Here is a 20,388-nt window from a genome sequence, read left to right as displayed (position 1 = left end):
GCGGGAGCAGCCGGTGACACGTACTCCCGGGGAAGTTCCGCCGTACGGGCGCGACCATCGTGTTGTACGGAGCCGGCCGAGCCCCGCCCTTCTTTCCCCGGGGAGGGGGTAACTCCCCACACCCACCCCTTTCGGAGACGCCTTTGACGGCTCGGCTGCCGCGGACCGAGCGTGCTTGCGGGGAGGCGGACGCCCTGCGGCGCCGAGGAGGCAAGCGAGCAGTGCTGGCAGCGATGCCCCCCCCCTTCTCCCCCCGCCCCGTAGCGTCAGCGCTGTACGGTGGCGCCTCGGCCAAAATGGCGGCGGCCGTCAGGCGGCCGCCATCTTGGTTGACGGCAGTGCCGTACAGAAACCCCTTCCCCAGCAGCGGAGGGGCGGCCGGGGTGACCTGGCTCCGCCATCTTGCTGTACGGCTGGCGGCGGCCCGGGCCGGCGGGTGGGGGCCGGGGCCGGGGCGGGCCCGGCCGGCGGCGGCGGCGGCGGCCGGAGATGGTGATCTGCTGCGCCGCCGCCAACTGTTCCAACCGGCAGGGGAAGGCGCACCGGGGCGCCGTCTCCTTCCACAGGTAAGGGCGGGCGCCCGGCCCGCTTCAGCCCCGCCGCCCCCGGCCCTCTGCAGGTGCCGCGGCCGGGCCTCCCTCATCCCCGCCCCCCCCGGCTACGCTCCGGCCCAGCCGCCGGGCTGGGGGCGGCTGCGTCGCGTCCCTGTCCCGTTCCCCCCCGCCCCCGCCGTGCTCGCCCGTCCCTTCCCCGGCACCTCCGGGCCCCGAGCGGCAGCGGCCGCCCTTTGTTCCCCTCAGCGCTGGGGACCGGCTTTGGGCTCCTTAACGCCTCCAGAAATCGGCTTGGCAGCCGCGGGGCCTGGTCCCCAGGCTCACGCCACGGCCTGGCCTGTGTCCCCCTGCCTCTGCCCGCAGCAGGGGCCTCGCCGGGGATGCTGCCACCGGTGAGTCCCCAAGGGAAGGTCGTTATCTTGGGCGACCGCTGCCGGCCCATTTGGAAAAGGTGTCTCGTCCAAATCCTCGGGTCTTTTTTCAGTCCGAGGCATTTTTACACCTCATTTTAATACACCTGGCGTAAACATCAGCAGGGTTACGGAGACAGGGGATGGACAACGTGTTGGCTGAGCTCAGGGGGTGGCGGGGGTGTTTCGGGGTTTGTCGCATCCTCGTTCCTTGCAGACGGGCTGCTGCATTCATCCTAGGGTGGACAGGCAGCTGAATAATGGGTCCGGTGCTGATGGAAAGAGAAATAACGCTTTCTAGTTCTGTGCTGCTGGTGAAGTAGAGCTGTTAACGGAGGCAACGAATACTGAGTGTTTCGGCCCAAAGGGAAATAATCCTCAAATGAGCGTAACCTGTTAAAACACAGCTTTTGTGAGAATTTCCTAAACCGAAGAGTAGCAACCCTTCCGATTTCTAAAATGCAACTTAACTTTTCATGGGTTTTGTCTGTTTGGTTTTTTAGATTCCCTCTGAAGGATTCAAAGCGTCTGATTCAGTGGCTAAAAGCTGTTCAGAGAGACAACTGGACTCCCACCAAGTATTCCTTTCTTTGCAGCGAGCACTTCACCAAAGACAGTTTTTCTAAGCGGCTGGAAGACCAGCACCGGTTGCTGAAGCCCACTGCTGTCCCTACTATCTTCCAGCTTGTAGAGAAAAAACACGACAACCTGGATTATGTCAGAAGCAGAAGAAAAATAGCAAGCCAGGTGCCACTGCAGGATGGAGAAGACCCAAGGGAAGGAGACCATGAGGTAGTTCAGAGGACCTCATCTTCTGGCCAGGACTTCATGGTGATGCAAGGGACAAAAGAGATGGAGGACGTGACTTTGCAAGCGGAAATCGGATCGATGTCTGAGGAGGAAGAGAACCTCCGCAGCCAGCTGGATGGCCCTCGGAGAAGGACGTTAGGTGACAACTTGGTTGCTAAGCCTGGACCTCAGAAAAAGCCTGAGAGATCTTCTGTGGAGGACTGTCCTAAAGCCACCTGGATGGGGAGCTGGGTAGCAGACAGAAGTGGTGTGTCGGTCGATGACTTCACGCCTCCTGCCTCTGGTGCTTGCAAGTTCATCGGCTCACTTCATTCTTACAGCTTTTCCTCTAAGCATGCCAGAGAGAGGCCGTCTTTTCCAAAAGAGCAGCTAGAAAGGAAAAGGCCAAAGAGAGACGTGGAACCAAGCTGCAGCAGCCATCTTATGGGACACGACAAGGCCGTAGCAGAAGGCTCCCCTACTTCATCCCTCACTGCAACCCCTCAGAAACCTTTCCAGGGTTTGTCGGCGTCCCCAGCAGACCTTACCCCTCAGCCTGCCGCTGAGGCTGTGGTGGGGCGGAAGGGTGACACAGATGCCAACCCCATGTCAATCAACGAGGTCATCATGTCGGCCTCAGGAGCTTGCAAGCTCATCGACTCCCTCCACTCGTACTGTTTCTCCTCCAGGCAGAGCAAAAGTCAGGTGTGCTGCTTGCGTGAGCAGGTAGAAAAGAAGAATGGAGAGTTGAAACTTTTGAGGCAGAGGATCAGTCGCTCTGACAGTCAAGTCAGGAAGCTGAAGGAGAAGCTAGATGAGCTGAAGAGGATCAGTTTCCCTTACTTGAACAGCCTGCTATCCCGGGACTGTGGTCAGTATTCCCAGTGGCTTTGCATTGAGTCAGAATTCACCATTTTCTTAGCAATAAGAGTCTATTTAAGTTAGGGGTTGTAAAGATGTGATGGGTAAAAGATATGAGGAAGGTATGTTTTTTTGGAAGGAGAAGTAGTAGCTTGCATTAGACCAACAGATAGAGGTGAAATAATTAAGTTTTTGGGCACATGAGCTATTTCTTATGTCCCAAAAGTTTCCAAGGTGATTCCTGGTGTGGCATGGGAAACTAGGTCGTGGTGTTGCAGACAACTATGTTGATGAATTTTTTTTCTTCTTCTTCTTCTTGGATTATTTTAACTTGTTTGTGACTCAGTAGCACCTGTTAGGATTTGCCTGCCTTTGGAGTGTGCCTGTGAGGTTTTTTTGGTGTGTTAATGAGCTGTCATGGGCAGCAGGTATCTGGGAAAGCTGTTGTAGTCTTCTCCAGTGATGTAAGAAGTACTTCTGATCTTAGATTTCATATACTGCACTCAGTACTCAGGATATATGAAATATAAGTGAGGTGGTAGGTATCCAATATGACAATGTCATGATACACAGCGAGGTCACTTTTTGTGATTGAATGTCTGTGTGTGGTTTGATCATTTCCTCCCTTGGAAGGCAGAAAAAGTCAGGAAATGGATAATGAAGTGGGAAGACGTGGAGAATGACTTCTCTACTAACTAAAAAAAAAAATTGAGATACTGGAAAATGTAGGGGAACTCAGCAAGGGACGAGATTGCGTAAAAAGGTTGTTGCAGAGAAGTCGAATCGGGCCGTAACCCTTTCTCTTGCAAGAAAAAGAGTTCTTTAATATACAGCTGATAAAACTTTTGCATGACTTTAGTTGCAAGATACAATTTGGGGCAAGAGTTTAGGAGCATCTAATGATCTATGTGTGGCTGCTGAGAAAATGTTGGGTTGCCTTGTGAAGGATGCATGACTTGGGGCTTTCTTGAAGAAGTCACCAATGGATGGTCAGGTATCCCCTGATGGTAATTCTTGCATCTCTTTTTCTTTAGGAGAAGAAACCTCATGGCTTCTTCTAAAGCCTTGTAGTATTAGACATGGCCAGAAATGTGATACTGGCATAGTCAGACAAGTTCTCCAGACTATTATCGCATGGCCTATTTCCTCGCTCAAGTGCAAGAAAATAAACCCTGACAAAATTCTTGAAGGTCAATACCCAATGCTACTTTTCCCATGTGTTTTTGATTTTCCAAAGTATGGGAAAACTCATGCTTCTATTTGGGTAGAGGGGGGAAAAGAATTCTTTTCCCCCATGGGAGATTGACATAGTCTTATTTGTACGTTCTGGTCTGTATTTTTGTATTGTTTTGGTGTCTAACTAAAGAAAATAACTAAATACAATTTTAGGGTTCCATAATTGTCTGTCATATATATATATATATATATATAAAAAAAGGCTGTCTAGCTTTGTTGGAATATCTTCAATGAGATACTAATAGCAAAAAGAGTGTCCTGAAGGATGTTTTTCTTTATTCTAGTAAGCGCTATGATTTTTCTTTTCTTTCCCAAAATGGATGTTCTTATACATATGTCTTTGAGAATGTGAGAGTTACATATTAAGAATATCTTCTATAAGAACTACATATTCTATTTTCTAAGGGAAAATGTCATTTTTTAAAATGAATTTACTAACTCGTTACCTGTTCTGCTGTCTCATATCAACAAAACTGGAGATCAATATGTGAAAATGAACCATTTCTGCGATTGTAGCTTGGTGCGATGGGAAGTTCTGATGGAACCCTTTGGCTAGTGACTTTTTTAAAGGGTTTGTTGTTGGCTGGCTGGCTTTTTTTTTTCTTCTTCTTCTTTTTTAGCTTAATCTTGGTGCTCTTCTGCCTTGCATTGCTTTTTGTGCGCTCATAGTAACAGTTTATGGTGGTCAAAATACCTGATGAAGTGCAGCTGACTGCTGCTTGGCAGAGTCTGGTTTATGCTAGACACTAAGTTTTACTGTAATACAAAGCTGAATTGAAGAAAGGCTTTTTGGTATTCATAAAGATACAGTCAGGTAACATATTAGGTTAATAATAATTATAGTCTTTGTTAGTAGCTACATTTCAGTTGTTCTCAATCATCTGATGTGTAGTCGAGGTGATGTTATTAGCTGTGAACCTGGGCCTGCATGTTTTTTTCTTCCAAAGGCAGTGCCTTGGGGATGGGGAGTGTAAGTAAAGTAACCGACTGGACTGACCATGCAAGTTGTTACGTGTCTGCATCCCAACTCCACAGACTGCGGGACATCTCTTTGCTGCTGCCTGACATTCAGCTGCTTCCACAAAGTCGTGAGCAGAAAAACGAGCTTTAGGCCCGCACCCATTAAGCAGACCTTCATTTTGGTACTAGTTCTCAACTGATATTTTCCTCCAATGAGACAAGTAAATTTCTGCTGGCTGTATCCAAAATACAACCGGCTGGAAAGAGCAGGTTTCTGCAAAACTGCTGCACACGCAGTCCCTGCCAGCCACACTCGAGGATCGGTGACTCAGTCTGGGTGAGTTTGGCTCACGGCATGCTTGAACTGTCACGGTGAGCTCAAGCAGTGTTTCCCAGCCTGTCTTAACGGGGATCGACTAACTGGTTTTAGGAGAAGCCCTGGGCTGTGGTCTGCACAGCTGTCACCATGACCTTTTGCATGTAAACTTTGAATTTGCTTTCTTGTTTGGTAGGAAAATGTTTCCTTCTGTTTTGTGGGCCACTTCTGAGGTCCGTGGACCGAAGGCAGAGGAATACTTCCAGCAGAGGAGCATGGTTAGGCACAGTGCACCAGGCAGAACGAGGTTAGATGCATCTTCTGGAGAACAGCAGGATGCACTGGGAGAAATTAGGGAGAACCAGCAAGCAAATACAGATCCAGTGTGCTGGGGAAGGGGAGACTAGTCTAACAGCACTGTCCTGTGATATACAAGTACTATCTGACCATCTTGTTCTGCTTGAAGGTTTCACAGCTTTGCTGCATCATGCTCCCCCAGTGCTAGTACAGACAGGAGATATGAGATGGTCCTTTCACAAGATCACCTTGTCTTAATGTGCTCAAGTTTTGTCCTTTTGTAAAACTACATCTCCCAGCAGGCACCGGGATAACTGTCTTACCTAATAATGAGATCACTTCCCTTATAGCCATCTTATCAACCCTGCGCAAAACACTTTCTGGTGAGCAAAGGTGGTTAGAGAGCTAGACCTAGCAATAGAAAAATAACTCTGCAAACTATGGCTGGCAATGGAGCGAACGCAGGTATGATTCAATGCGATTGAAGGGTCTGTATTTATCAGAGAGGTAAAGCTGTTAGAATTCAGCCGTTTGAGCATATGTGGAGCCTTTTCCACACTGCATGTCTGCTTTCATGAAGGTCATATTAAAGGCAGGAGAGTTTGCAGAATGCGTCCATGTGAAAAATGGTTAGAATTTTGCTAGGAATCTGTAGGAAATCATATTTCCTTCCAGCTTAGATTTGTCTTTAAGTATTTGTACAAAGCCAGCATAGAAGTGGCGTCATTTATAATACTTCTTAAATATGAATGAAGCATAGTTGGTGAACTTTGGGGACAAGCAGAAGGACTCGAACATTAAATGTCTGGTTTTGTGCCGAGATGGAGTCCTGACGACTGGTCTGTGGGGCCAAGGTGGTGTTTCCTATCAAGGTGGCAACAGGTTTTTGTTCGTCTTGCAGGAAACAAATAGCAAAATCATGTTCCTCAGTGGCATTGAGAAGTGGGGTTTTGCACAGATGTGAGATGCTGTACTTTCATCTGTCTGAGCAGGACTTGAACAGCAATGGGTCCCTGTACAGTTTAGCTTGAAAATTAATGCTTATAATGGATCACAAAGGTGTGCTGTCAGAAAAATAGCCTCTACCAGGGCAGGCACTGCTAACCTGCCAGCTGCATGTTAACTTGGAGCTAGATTTTGGAAGAAAAATGCTTTTATTCTGAGATGGCAGGTGCTGCTTGTGATTTTTTTTTCTGCCTTGTCTGGGATGGGAACAGCCAGGGTAGAAGACTGGTCAATAGAGTAAGCGGGTGTTACAAAGAACAAGGGAGCTGTAAAGTAAGCTAAGAGTGACATAAAGAGTAGGAATATGTATGCATAGGTTAAGAGCAGGGCTAAATCTGTGGCACAAGGCATCACAAGAGAGGCTAGGTGAGACTTCATAGCACCTATGACCTGAGTACATGCAGCACTGACCCGACAGGCAGCAGGTTTGGGACTCGGTTGAGCAGAGAGATGGCTCTTTCACTGCCCCCTTGGAGAGAAAGGTGGTTGGAGGGGGGGAAACAAGACTTTTTTGCTCTGCTGTTGCTTTTTTTTTTTTTTCCCCCAGTGGAATGGTCATGTTTCTTCTAGGTTTTTTCCCTAATAGCCTATACAGCTTGCGCGTTAAGCGTTTAATTCTGCAGTGAGTTGGCAATGACTCACAACAAAAAAACAGCTTGCAACTAGGAAGCAATGAAAATGCTAACTAAGGAAAACTTGAGAGAAAGTAAAACATATTGAGGTAAGCTCAGGTAGGATGTTCATGGTTCTTATAGTAGTGTATAATTTTTAAAATGTTTTCTCTGTTTTGTAGTGCAGGAGAACTCTGGCAGTGACTACAGGCACTGGAACATTTTACCACAGAGGTTAGAAACAGAGGCAATAACACATTGGTGCTTGGTCATGAAATTAATTACTAGGATAGGCCATAAGATGAAAATTTGTGAATGTAACCACATTCCCAGCTTTTACAGCAGAGATGGAGCTAGAGCTTGTCAGTGCTAGGAATGGTTTACTGGGGGGAGCATCAGCAAAGTGCGTAAAGGGGTGCAACAGTCAGGGAAGTGCAGTGGAGTATAAAGCCACCTTCTGTACTTAAATATCAAAAAAGTATGCTGAACAAGGCTGCTCCTTAATTACCAGAACCTTGATGATGATTTAAATCTAGTAAGCGACTCAGCTGAAGAAGGGACTGCAGGAGGCTGCCCAGCTGTTGCTGTAGACCCAGTACTTTGAAGACTGAGAAGGTGCTGTGTGAGTTGGGGTTTTTTTGTTGTTTGGGGTTTGTTGGTTGGTTGGGTTTTTTTCTTAAGTTTCCTGCAGCAAGTATTCCCCAGCTTAGGGGAAATAGATTAGCTGCCTTGTTAGGAACCAGCTGGCTGCTTATGCTGCAGTTTTACTGATAAAGCTGTGTAGGAATTTGTGCCAGCGTGGCTTTCTGTGCCAAGGATCCCACTTGAGAGCCACACTGGCTGAAGCCTGTGTAGACATGGCCTGAGGGGGTTGTCCAGCCACTTTGTCTGGTTTGTCTCAGGGCAGGGAGAGTATACTGTCTCCCACTGCAAAGCGTGGACAGCCGGTTATGGTCTGACTTTGTTACAGTGCAGGGAGGGATTTGACTTCTAAACCCTCCGTGAATGTGAAAGATGTGGAAACAGTCCATCCGTGAGTTTGGAGGGATGAAGTGGGGTCAGATGGTGAAACGGAGCTGACTCTTGTGCCCAGGACCATGGCAGTTTTGGCCTGAGTGGTTTCCTGAAGAAAAGGGATCTAGGTGATCAGGTTGCTTATGTGCCTGTAGTTTTTGTCTCCCAAGCTGTTGGAATTTGGGAGCGTCGTGGCTGATTTCAGTCAAATTTCATTGAGGAGCGAAGGTCTTGAAGATGCTGGGTCCCTAATGGCTTCAAGGAAGTGTATGATCTGGTAGGGGAAAGTGGCTCCAGGAATGTCCTTGTTGAGAAAGAGGCTGTAGTGTGAGCTTCCCTGTTAGTAGATAAAAGAGAAACTCTGCATGTGGATGCAAGAGAACCGGCATTAAGAGGACCCCATCTGAGTCTGAAGCTTTAAACATGCAGAAGGGTGGCTGGTGTCTCTTGCACTGCAAATTCTCAGATGTGGTTTGTATTCTTGATAACATCACACACTTACTTTTTAAGCCATAGTAGCATGTTGTTTGTAAAAGTGATGTGCCAAGAGTTTAGATCGTTAAAAAGGGAAGGAAGTACAAGCTCCCTATTACAAGCAGTCTGACAGAAAGTATCCCACTCCTAGGCTTTGTTGCTACCTCCTGACCCAGGAGAGGGCAGCAGCAGCCCAGGCTGCAGTCTCTTCTAGCCTTTCCAAAGATTTGCTCTTCCCTTCCACGGTGGGAGTTTGAGCCTGCAAAAAGCTTGGAAAGAAATGCATCGTATGCAGTAGGAAGTGAAAGGCAAATAGCAGTTGGACGGGGTAGCAATACTCTCCTTTCTCGCAAAACTGCATGTTCTCAACATGAAGTAGAAAGGGAAACTGGTTCCTAAGAAGCAGTGTAGAAGTATGGGGTTTCTTGTAGCAATAATTTTGGACTTTTGTTATCAGTCATCACTGTGTTAACGTCTTTGCTGCACCAGAAAATAAAGTTCTGTTGCTTTGATTGCTCACAGTACAGGTGGAAGGTAAGTACAATGAATTACTCTCTGGTACACTAACACTGCTGTATGGATTGTAGGAACCCCTTCTTAACACCTTGGTAAGCTGGTGGTGAATGCACAGGCTGGCAGGACAGTCTCTGCAGAGGCTGGCTCTGATGCCATAGATTTTTATCACCTATTTTACAGTGATCCCTCATGTTTTCTCATGTTGCTTCACTTGCAAAATACTTCAGGATAAAGAAGAGTAATTAGCAGCATCTTGCTGACATGCCAGCTGGCTTTCTAAACCTGCTATCTGTGGGAGAATAAATAACTAAAATGGTGATTCTCTTTTACCCTGGAAAGTTTCTGTTCCCCCTCTGGCATTCCAGGTGCGGACTCTCCATTATTCCTCCTTGCTCAGTCTTTTTAGCCTGACGTTTGGGACTGAGCACAGTGAAACTCAGACTGATCAAGCAAATTTTTACCCACAGCATCACCTTTTTAGGTCATAATTTCTCCCTGCAGCTGTGTCTGTGCCTTTGAGACCAGCTGGACAGGTAGCTTATTCTTTTATTAGGCAATATCACTAGGTGTGGAAAACAACCCCCTTCAACTCCCACCCTGCCAGTATGAGTCACTTATCAAGTGAGTGGGAGGAAGACATGCTTTAAGTATACTTCAGTCATACTTGTCTGCATAACATAGCTAATCTAGAGTAGTGGGCACTTCATTTCTATTGGTATTGGTCTTTCCTGAGATCATGTGAGTGCCATATCACTTTCCCTGCTTACACCTTAGGAGTGGAACTGCTTTGCTGTTCACATGGCTTTAAATTGTCTGTCTCCATTTCTCTTGATTTTTTTTCAGGTTACACCCTCTGAAATCACAGCAAAATGCAAAGCCGTTGTTTATCAAAGCTCTTCTAAAATGAGTTTTCATTTTGTGAAACAGACCTTGGTTGATTCTTAATAAATGCAATGATGATGGGAAATAGCTTTCTCTTCTGTTTACGCTTTAACTTGCAGGCACTCTAGTCTTTAAAACATTTTACTTAGCCTTAGTCCAGAGCCTAAGTAGAACAACTTCTGAATGATCCCTGTCTCTTTGTACAAGTGCAGGTCTTTGTTAACCTCTTCAAAAAAAATTAGAGCCAAACTTTGATCTTGAATATGTATGCAGCGTGATTTTCTTTTTCCTCTGAAGTGAGGACTCATTTCCTTGGTCTCTGAAACAAACAGGGACGGTACGTACTCGGTGCTTGAGAAAAATCAGGCCAGAGCATTAGAGATTTAATTATCATTTAGTGATAATTCTTTACACTGAGATTTCAGTCTTTTTCTGCCTTGCGTGTAGACGAGAGGGGGCTTTCTTTTCAGATCAAGCTACAGAGAGGAGTCAGAAATGGACCACCGGGAAGAGTGCTCTATATAAGGCCAAGAGCAGGTTTGAAAACAGACCTACTTTCTGTGACTGTTTGTTGTTCCCAGTCTCCCCTTGCACCTTGGAGCTGATGCTGCTCTAGAGAGGAGCATTGCTGGTGCATTAGACTGTTTCTGAGGTGTTTTGTGTTCACCTCCACCCAGCTGTAAGCAGCTCGCAGCAAGCTGTAGAGCACAGATCCCTGAATTTTCTCTCTTCATTCTTTCTTCTTCCTCCACAGACACTCCCCAGCTGAATCCTGTGATGGAACCCCTGTCCTGGATGCTGGGCACCTGGCTCTCAGACCCGCCAGGAGATGGCACCTTCCCTACAATGAAGCCCTTCCAGTACCTGGAAGAAGTGCACATCTCTCACGTGGGGCAACCCATGCTCAACTTCTCGTAAGTCTAGGGGTTATCTGTGTTGGCAGTAGCTTTTGGATTGGAGCAGGCATGGCTCCAGTGAGACTTGTTGGTTGTGTTTCTTTTCCAATGGCAAAGTAAACAAGTTTTCACCTACCAAATGAGACGATGTAATGATATGTGACTGCATGGGCTGACTTTCGTTTTCCTTTAAAACTTGTGATTAATTGGCACGCTGTTGCAACATACCCAGAGCTGCACACCTGCAGTCACTGAAGTTTCACTAGCCCAAGAGTAAAGTGCACTTCTACAGAGCTTTTCAAAAGTGAGTTCACACCTGTGAACTCATGCAGAAGCACATGTGGACAGGATTGGGACTGTGGGCACCATGCAGTGTACAGTTCTTGTGGCCTGCCAGTCTTGAGGGTTACATAGTGAGAAGTAACTCGGGGTGCTGTGAATGTGACTGTAACTTAGAATAGCGAGAGTAACTTCAGGCACCAAGAATGGCCCCAGCATGGACTTCACTATTGTTTGTGCAAATTCCGCACCTGCCTTTGAAGGACCAGTGATTCTTCCACTTTAATGTGATGTGCACTGGGTGCATATGTTAGCCAAAAGATGTACTGTCCTCATGGCCAGAAAAAAACCCATCATTCTTCTTGCTGGCAGTAGCTGTCTAGTTAGAAATTAATCTTCAGGTAATAGCATTACAACTGCTATCATTCTACTTTGTGAAACTCCCACTTACAGATATAATAAATGGAGGAGCTATGGCATGGCTGCCAAGTTTGCCCATTTTAAACTGTGATCCTCAGTCTTCACCACCATGAAAATCTGAGAAAAATTAAAGTGTTTAACAAGCTATATGGGATAGGAGACAGATAGCTTAACTGCTTTGTCTGCAAGTAATTGTTCTAAGAGAAAACAAAAAGAAATCTGGAGGAAGAGAAGTGACATGTTAGCTAACTGTTCAGTGCTGCTCCAGTACTCATTTGGGAGGGGTGAGTTGGAAAGTTTGTTGCTTTGAAAACCAGAGAAAAGAATAATTACAAGATGCCAACACTGTGTGAAAGATGCCCTGTGTTCCTGGTGTGCGCCGTGTGTTGTGACAGAACTGTCAGCTCAGCATGTGACATTTTTAGTCCAGTTTCTGAAAGAAACAAATCTCCAACAGTCATGCTCTGTCCCTACCTCCCTTTCCAACTTTTGAACAGTTGCTGATTTGAGTCATGGTTGGTTGGTTTGGGTTTTTTTGTTGTTTGGGATTTCTTTGTGCCAAGGAAATATACAGCTCAGAGCTGTTGAACTCTGGGAAGCATCAGGAAAGTAGGCACCAGGTTTGGAGGACAGAGACCCTGTGCCTTCCTGGCTCCTGGAGCAGTGCCACTTGACTGTTACAAGACAGGCCATATCTCTTGAATACTCCAAGCACTGAAAGAAGCCTGATTTAAGTTTGTTCCTCCTTTGATTCTAGATAATCCCACCATGAGGCACGACTCTGTAGGGTACCTGGCTTCACTAGCTGCAGAGCACAGAGGCTGAGATGCTAGGACAGTCCTTAGCAGGGATACAGCCCTGCACCACCGATAGAAGTCATTCCTTGTTCTTTCTATAACCACATGGTTAAAAGGAGACCACCTTTATATAGAGACAAAGCCAAACAGGAGGAGTAATTTGTGTATTTGTACCCAGAGGACACTGGGGAGCCAGAAGCAGCTGCAAGGCACCCAGACTCTTCCCTAACTGCATGCCTTAGCTGTGCTCCCCCTTCTTTGTCTCCAGTTTTTTGAAGCCCACAGGTTTCTTGTACCATGTGTAGGGGTACCACATGCTACACCTTGTGCTGCTGGTCTTCTAGGAAATGTTGACTCTGCGTGATTCATTATATTTTACTTCAGATAGGAAACAGTTCCTTTGGACTTTTCAGCTCTCAGTGCTGCTTTACTAAATAACTGCTTCTGCTTGCCTTGTGCCAGCACCTGGACAAGCCCCTTGGTCACGTTCTTCTTGCACACTTGCCCTATTACCGTTGGGTGGCAGCTGACAATACAGCATATCCCCAGTCCCAGGACAGGTCACAGTGGCCAAGGTGAGTGGTGTTGGCCATTTCCAGCACGCACATCCCAGCTGCACAGCAGAGGCATGTGTGGAAACTGCTGTTGCATGAGGGAGTTCTGGGTGCAGATTTAGCAGCAGCAGCTCTGAGGTTGCCTCTGTCTCCTTTCCTGTAGAAGGATGCAGAGTGGGAAATTCTATGAAAAACACTATGAAAAGAAAGAGATTAGTCTAGAATAAAGAAACAGCAATAGGATAGTCTGCTACATTATATAGATACCTAGCTTACTATTGAGTTTAAGCTGCTGTGTAATTCAGTTACCTGTGTAGTCTCGGGAATGCTGTAGCACTAATGTAATATATGAACATGTGTGATATATATAATCACCCACATTATGGGTGACCAAACATACAACTCTCAGGCCTCATGAAGAATAAATAAGAATCTGAGCTGAACTTTTTTCCTTTTTGAAGGGGATGGTGGGAGAAAGAAGTCTGCTCTGTTACTGCCTGCAGCAAGTAATATACAAAAACCCCAACTTGCTAGGTTTAAAAGCTAAATAATGATGATATTGTAATTCCAGATATTTGTTTGAGAAAAGGAAATATTTGAGAGAGAGTATGTCTGACTTCCTGAGAGAGTTTCTGAGCTAGGTCTTAGAAAAACCCAGGAGCTGTGAAAAATATGAAGCTTGAACTTAAATAACTAACTCCAGCTCTAAGAAATACCCGTGCCTGTAATGTAACTGTATTTTTACACGTTTACATCTCCCAACCGTGAAGCGTTGTCAGTCTTTTACTCTTCAGTAATACTGCAGGCAATCATGAGGTTAAATAAAATACCGTTTCCTCTGAGACGAAACCAGGCCAAACACTGTATTTTCAGTGCAACAAACAGCAGCTTTTGTATTCTGATTTCCCCTCAGGTTCAACGCCTTCCATCCGGACACCAGGAAGCCCATGCACCGAGAATGTGGATTCATCCGCCTCAAGCCTGACACTAATAAGGTGGCCTTCATCAGTGCCCAGAACACAGGTACACACCTGATATCCATGCTGGGGAGAAGAAGAGGTCCTTACACTGCTCTGCCATTTTATCACTTTTCCAGAAAATTATTGCACCTCTCACAGTTTCATATAATTTGTTTTCACTGTGGGTTCAGTGCCAAAGAGCAGCATCAAATTGATGGCGCTGAACCCACAGTGAAAACAAATTAATAAATGAGCTTGTGTCAAAAGCACTGAGTTTCTAGGACTGGCTATGTGCCTTTGCCCAGACAGTGTGGCTTTCTAGCTTTCTGTGACAGGAAAGGACTGCAAGTCGAAATACTGCTCATGCAGGAAGCTCGAGGGGTATCCTTTCCTCAGATGGTATGTTGGTATTTTCAGACATAGCTTTGTAAACCAAAAGAACCCCTGCCTTTTAACGAGAATTGCAGTCCGAGCCTTAATAATGGCAGGTGATAAGTGGCCAGTGACATTCTTGATGCCTTCGTAGCATCCTAGTCTTTTTTTGTGGGGAGGCAGGGGGAAAACGTACAGGTAAGATGCTTCATTCCCACTGCTCCTGTGGGTTGGCCACAGTTGACCCTGTGGTAGAAATAGAGAAGTACATGCCTTAGTTGATGAGCTTCTGGGTCTAGAGTTGTCCTTCTATTGCTAGTGTCATATTTGACCAGCTGCTCCTTCTAAGCAGAGTCGGGTTTAACATCCCACTTAAGCTGTTGTTACCAATGTCAACACTTGCCATATTTGATTCTGCGGTGCAGGGTAAAGGTTGTGGCCCTGGCAAGGTGGGGCTGTGGTGGTTTTAAACCCCCTTTGCAGCCTCTCCATCTAGGAGTGTTTGGTGTGACCTGTATAGCAGGTTCCCTATTAGAGACCTTGCCCAGGCTGTGGCACTACCAAGAGCCTCCACGGCACTGTAGCAGGAGAGCTTCTCTCCCACTGTTCCCTTAACAATCTCAGAGAGTAACCTCAGTGCAGTCTTCTTAGCTCCTAAACTAGGAGAACCTCCCACTGTCTGTATGTAGTGTCTTGGTACTTGTTACACACCTTACAGGGACTGAATGAGAGAGAGAACCACATCTAAATTATTGTAAGTGAAAGTGTTAAAACCCAGTTGATGCTTAAAGTTGCATCTAAAACTTAGAGCAGGCGCTGAAGGGAAAAATGCCAGTTGCAATGCGATGCTCATCCCACACTGTATGAGTAAGTCTGGCTAGACTTTTCTAAGCAGCATGGCATGTCTGAGGTTGCGTGGATCTGTAGTTGTTGATATCTGCTAGGTCAAATAAAACTGTTCTTCAGGGAGAGTGGTGGTCTATTATGTAGCCTAATAAGTGTGACATTGTTAAGTAACCTTTGTAGCCTAATAATATTTATGACCTTGCTTCTCACTAGGTCTGGTGGAGGTGGAGGAAGGGGAGGTGAATGGACAAGAGCTGTCTATAGCTTCTCACTCCATAGCCAGGATCTCCTTTGCCAAGAAGCCCCACGTAGAGCAGGTGAGTGCACACACAGTGAGCAATTCACATAGTGTTGCTAGCCCCAGAAGGTGTCTAGTTGAGAGGACAGGCTGATTGGCATGCTTTAATTACAGATTGCCATCAGGAGTTCTTGGAAATATTGCATGGGATCCTGGCTTATCCTTTTTGTAACAGCCTTCAGAAGATATTTTGTACATTACAAGACCCAGAGGGATTGTTAAGATAAGAACTGATGGTGCTGAATCAGAGCAGCCAGCCCAGAATCCTGTCTCCAGCAGTGGCCAGTAGCAGGTCCTTACAGAAGAGAATAAGAAAGTCTTGTCTAAATGCCCTTGTACAGCAGCAGTGTTACTTCTTAATGCTGGTCTTCTGGATTAATCACAGTATGAGGGTGCACACGTAAGGTATGTCCAGTATTGGGCCTCATCAGGGTATTTTAGGAACACCTGCCTTTCACTGGAGCTCCACCTTGTCTTTGCAAATCTTGCTTGCTTTTCAGGGCATTCACAAGTTGCTATGGGCTCTCTTCCCATCTGTGGCTGCTTGGCAGGGCTGGCACTTGCTGTCAGCTCCAGTCTTGGTTGAATGTTTCTTGGTTTTTGACTTTGTGTGTGTGTGTGTAGCGGCAGTTTGTTGTTAACGCAACTGAATGGGGTACAGCCAGCTTGCGAGTAAGATGGCACTGCTGGAGTTAGTGTGGCATTCTGAGGTCACCGCTGGAATCCTGTCACATACGAAGTTGTCTTGGCTGACTAGCAGCTGAGAAAGACAGCAAGGTTGAACAAGCTCTCACAAAGAGTAGGTACTGGCGTGTCCTTGCATCTGTTTTGTTTTCTCTGATAACATGTGAACCAAGTGACTGACTGCAATTTTTGAAGGGTGGTAAGTGAGGTGTGGCTCTCAGGAGAGAAGACACTACTTTGATTGATTGCAGCAAGTACAGTATTGTCTTATTCTGGACTTTAAGGCTTAATTTTGCAACCTAGTTTTTATGCACTATAAAACCAACCAATACCTAACTGAGAGCACGAGTTTGTGGAGATGCAGCCAGTGTCATAAGAGTGCTCCCAAAATTCACTGACATCCCAAAAGTTGTATGTGCCTACACAAACAATGTCCTAACTCCGGAAAGGCAGTCTTAACTCTCCTGCCTTCAGATGAATGTTTCAAGTTGTTGGGTTTCTCCTTTCCCAGGAGCAGCTGTATTGCCTCCTTTCTATAGCATGAGAAATGAAGCTGTTAAATACTATGGATATCATCAAGGCAGCGGAGCTCTTAGTTACAAATATTTGAATAAAATGGACTGCCCTCTCCGAGTCACTGCCTGAAATGTGAGCAGATAGACTGGCAGGAGGAGAGGGGGAAAGCAACAGAAAGCTAGCAAATGTTTTACTGGTTGAGGGCTCCAAGGCTGGCTTTGGCTGAAGGCTGGAAGAGGGAACCTCCCGAGCTGAAGGTCGATGCTCGCCTGGCACGTGAGGGCAGCTCAGGCCCAGGTACTGGTTGTAGTGAGTATCTGGGAGGCCCTTGCTAGTAAAGGAGGAAGTGGAATGAGAGGGTATGGCAGGTAACCAGCTTCCAACATGTTTTCTTCTTCACCAAGAACAGCATAAATTGCCTGTGGAAATGAAGAGACCACAGGTGTTGAGAAGGGCACCTGTGCTGCTGCTTTAGTTGCTCATTTTGAGAAAACTTCACCATAATGTTGTGTTCCACCAAAAAGTGATTTGGGATGGCTGTGGCTTGGCTGAGCCATAATTCAGGCGGGAAGACCTGTTCCCTGGGGCAGGGCTGTGTTGCAGGTGCTTGCTGTGCTGAGCTCCCCACATGGACAGAGAGGAGCAGTCCCTGGGAGTCTGTCTCTGCTAGAGGCGATGCTGATGTGATGTAAGGCACAATTGCAGCATTTTAGACTCTTCCTGCCTCTCTGAGGAGCAAGTGGCTTTCAGCTCCCACCCTGTCTGTATAGATAAGAGATGCTCTGCAGGGAGCGGAGGAGCACTCTTAGACCGGGTTTGTTTCCAAACTCTCTGCTCATGTTCCCCTGCAAGTGTCTGGAGAACAGGCACGCTTTCAAATATTTTTAGACTTCAGGACTGTCCTCACAGTATGTGGGTACTGAGGGAGCTGGCTGATGTGCCTGCAAGGCTGCTGTGTTATCTTTGAAAGGTGATGGAGATCAGTGGAATTTCCCCATGGCTGGAGACACGTGGCATGTGGGTCACCCAGCTTCAGAAAGCACCTGAAGGTCAACCTGGAGAGCTACAAGCTGGTCAGCCTCACTTCAGCCCCTGGATATTTCTGCACATGTGAAGGAGAAGGTGATTGGGCACAGTCAGTATGGTTTTACCGATGGTAAATGGTGCCTGACTGACCTGGTTGTCTTCTGTGATAAAATGACTGGATTTGTGGACGAGGGGAGAGCAGTGGCTGTTGCTTACTTTGAATTTGGTGATTTCCCACGGCCCTTTCCCAGTGCTTCATGTTCCCTCTCCTGTGGGGGAAGTAGCAGTCTCCCTGTGCATCTTGGGTGCACATGGAGCTTGCCCTCCCACGGTCTCATCAGCCAGCCTTTGACTGAAGCTCACTTTTAAGAGAGAATCCTCTTCTTTTTTGCCCAGTTCATTTCATTTCCTCCTTTTGGCATTCAGACTTAGTTGTCCAAGCTGCAGTGGTCCGTTCAATAAAAAATGGGTCGTTCAGGAACCCTGAGCTGGGGTCACATATTGTGAGATAATTTGTTGTTAAAGATGAGTGTCTTTTGTATTTCTTTTAATTGCCTTTTCCTGCTTAGGGTGTTTGAGGAACACTGTCATGCATTACAAAGAAAGCCCCATCTGATGAGCCAACATTAATCAAAACATCATTTGTATATGACCCTGTTCCTGCTGTCACCCTCATGAATGTCAGAACAGCGGTGCGTCCTCCGCAGCCCTGGGTAGCTTCGCTCTCAGCTGGCGATAACCTTCTGGGAGGAGGACGTGTTGGATATTGGCATTAAGGGCACACTGCGGACATAGGAATGGATGTGTTAACGGAGAGGATGCTGTCTCTGAGCACGCAGACTGGCAATAGCTCATGGACATGCCCTTGAGTGACCTTCACTGGAAACTAATGCATTTGCAAAATCCTCTGCATTTTAGGAATTTCTAAATGGGGATGGTTTAAGTGACTGCAAATTAATCGTGCTTGCAGGTTATCCTGCTGTCCCCAGGACTTTGTTTCTGTTCACCCTGGGATTGTGTTTGGCATGGGAAGCAGCAAGTGGCCACCAGGCAGTATAAACAGCTCTTCCGGATGATGTGGAGTGAATCTGTGCTGAAATCACGTGAAGGGCCAAAGTGCTGGGTGCGTGGGGTCCGTGCCAAGCTGCCTCCTTACAGCAGCACTCACTCAGGGAGCTGCCGTGCCCTGGTGTCATCCACGCAGTTACGTGGCCCTTCTGCCAGGCTGGGCAGCTGGAGTGACGTACTCCAGAGTGTTATTTGGGAACAGGAGCTGAGGTTCAAAAAGGATGATCCCACTTCTCTCCTTTATTTCAGCAATACCTAGGAGCAGACCTAAAACCTGTGCTGAGCACTGTGAATGCTTAGCTGCTCCCTCCTCCAGTTTGGAAGCTGCTGAAGCCTGGGTTCAAGCATCTGCTTGCACGAGTCCTAAGTGCTCCACAGGGCAACCCCAAGTTGCCTCTCCTGAGGTCTGGTGCAGCACAGACAGACTCATAGCCTGCCTGGGTGGAGGAATGGGGACGATGTTGCCTGTCGAGCCCTCCCGATGGATGGCAGCGCTCTTCCCTCCTGTCCCGCGGCTGAACACCAGCTTGGCTGCAGGTGCAAGATGAGACTCGGCAGGCTCCTATTTCCCTGTGTAGCATGAGCAACGCCTTACTGTGGCACGGTGTGGTGACTGGCAGAGAGCCTGAGTGGTTTTGAAGGCTGCCTTGGGGACGTCATCTAGTGCAGAGCATCTCCCTGAGCTGCTGGCTGGGAGCTGCTCTTCTGGTGGAGGGAGGGATGTTGGCTTGTCTGTGCTGAGGTGATGTCAGTAGTAGTGCCAGGATGCTGTGTTGCTCCATGGATAATGGTCTTGGGTCTTGGAGCTGGTGTTTTGGAAAGGACTGCCTTTCACTAGGAGAGAAAACTTCTCGTTTACTCGCATAGCTGTAGTGAGCATATCCTTCCATCTGTGGTGCGTTGACAGCAAACACAAGGATGGTAAAGGGAAGGTCAAAAGTGCAGGTAAGGAATTTAGCCTGTGGATGCTGTTTGCTTGATTCCTTTATTTCTTTTCTTACCCCCTTTTTAGATTACCAGAAAATTCAGGCTCAATTCCGATGGGAAACTTGAACAAACTGTCTCGATGGCAACCACTACGCAGCCCATGACTCAGCACCTCCATATTACCTACAAAAAGGTGACACCCTGATACTGGGAGGGCTGAGTCTCCCCACCGAGGGCGAGGAGTGGGGTGTCATGCACCAAGAGCAGTGGCAGCTCGGGAGCACGGCATGGCAGACCCCGGAGCTAGCTGCCCGCGCTCACCCCCAGGGCCGCGGAGCTGCCCGTCGTGTTGAGAATGTTACTCAGATGTTTCTGTAATGGTATATTAAAAAAAAAAAAAATAAAAAGCTTTTATTTTTATGGCTGTGTCTTTGGGCTTGATTGCAGAGCGGTCTGTGCGTCCCTCTGCTCTGGCAGTGCTTACAGAGGGGCTTTTGATGCCTGTTCTTTAGTAGGCGGTGGGTTGCATATCCAACTTCCCGGACCCTTTTCTGCAATCTGAGTAACGCCACAGAAGCAGCAGGACCAGGAATGGATTTGTGCCGCGACTCAATCAAGCGCTCAAGCTCTCTGTGCAAGATTCCCTTTATTTCACAAAAGAATCCAACTTATATATGTTTCAACAAAGATCTAGAAAGTACTAACGGCATACAGCCAATACTACTAACACAGGAGGGCATATCTGGCCCAGCTGGGATGTTTGCCAGTCCTCAGAACAGTTAAAGATAAAAACATTCCATAGACATACTCGTGACTGTCTT

General features: G+C 47.0%; 1 protein-coding gene across 3 annotated transcripts; it reads left to right on the top strand.

Moving 5' to 3' along the window:
* The first annotated feature begins 348 nt into the window (after positions 1-348).
* Positions 349-19,987, top strand: THAP4 (THAP domain containing 4). 3 transcript variants are annotated; one of them, XM_052804214.1, is made up of 7 exons: positions 349-566; positions 1,468-2,624; positions 10,680-10,839; positions 13,785-13,894; positions 15,262-15,365; positions 17,517-17,668; positions 19,653-19,784. In XM_052804214.1, exons 1-6 carry the CDS (start codon positions 490-492, stop codon positions 17,658-17,660), a joined length of 1,752 nt encoding a protein of 583 aa, XP_052660174.1. In that variant the 5' UTR covers positions 349-489; the 3' UTR covers positions 17,661-17,668; positions 19,653-19,784. The 3 variants fall into 3 exon arrangements, with proteins under 3 accessions (XP_052660174.1, XP_052660175.1, XP_052660176.1); XM_052804216.1 differs by lacking the exon at positions 349-566 and adding an exon at positions 781-946; XM_052804215.1 differs by lacking the exon at positions 17,517-17,668 and having other exon boundaries at positions 365-566; positions 19,653-19,987.
* Positions 19,988-20,388: the final 401 nt, after the last annotated feature.

This window comes from Harpia harpyja, chromosome 12 (genome assembly GCF_026419915.1).
Source record: "Harpia harpyja isolate bHarHar1 chromosome 12, bHarHar1 primary haplotype, whole genome shotgun sequence".
NCBI lineage: Eukaryota > Metazoa > Chordata > Aves > Accipitriformes > Accipitridae > Harpia > Harpia harpyja.
The sequence above is the reverse complement of the archived record's forward strand: the minus strand, read 5'-3'. Positions and strand labels throughout refer to the sequence as shown.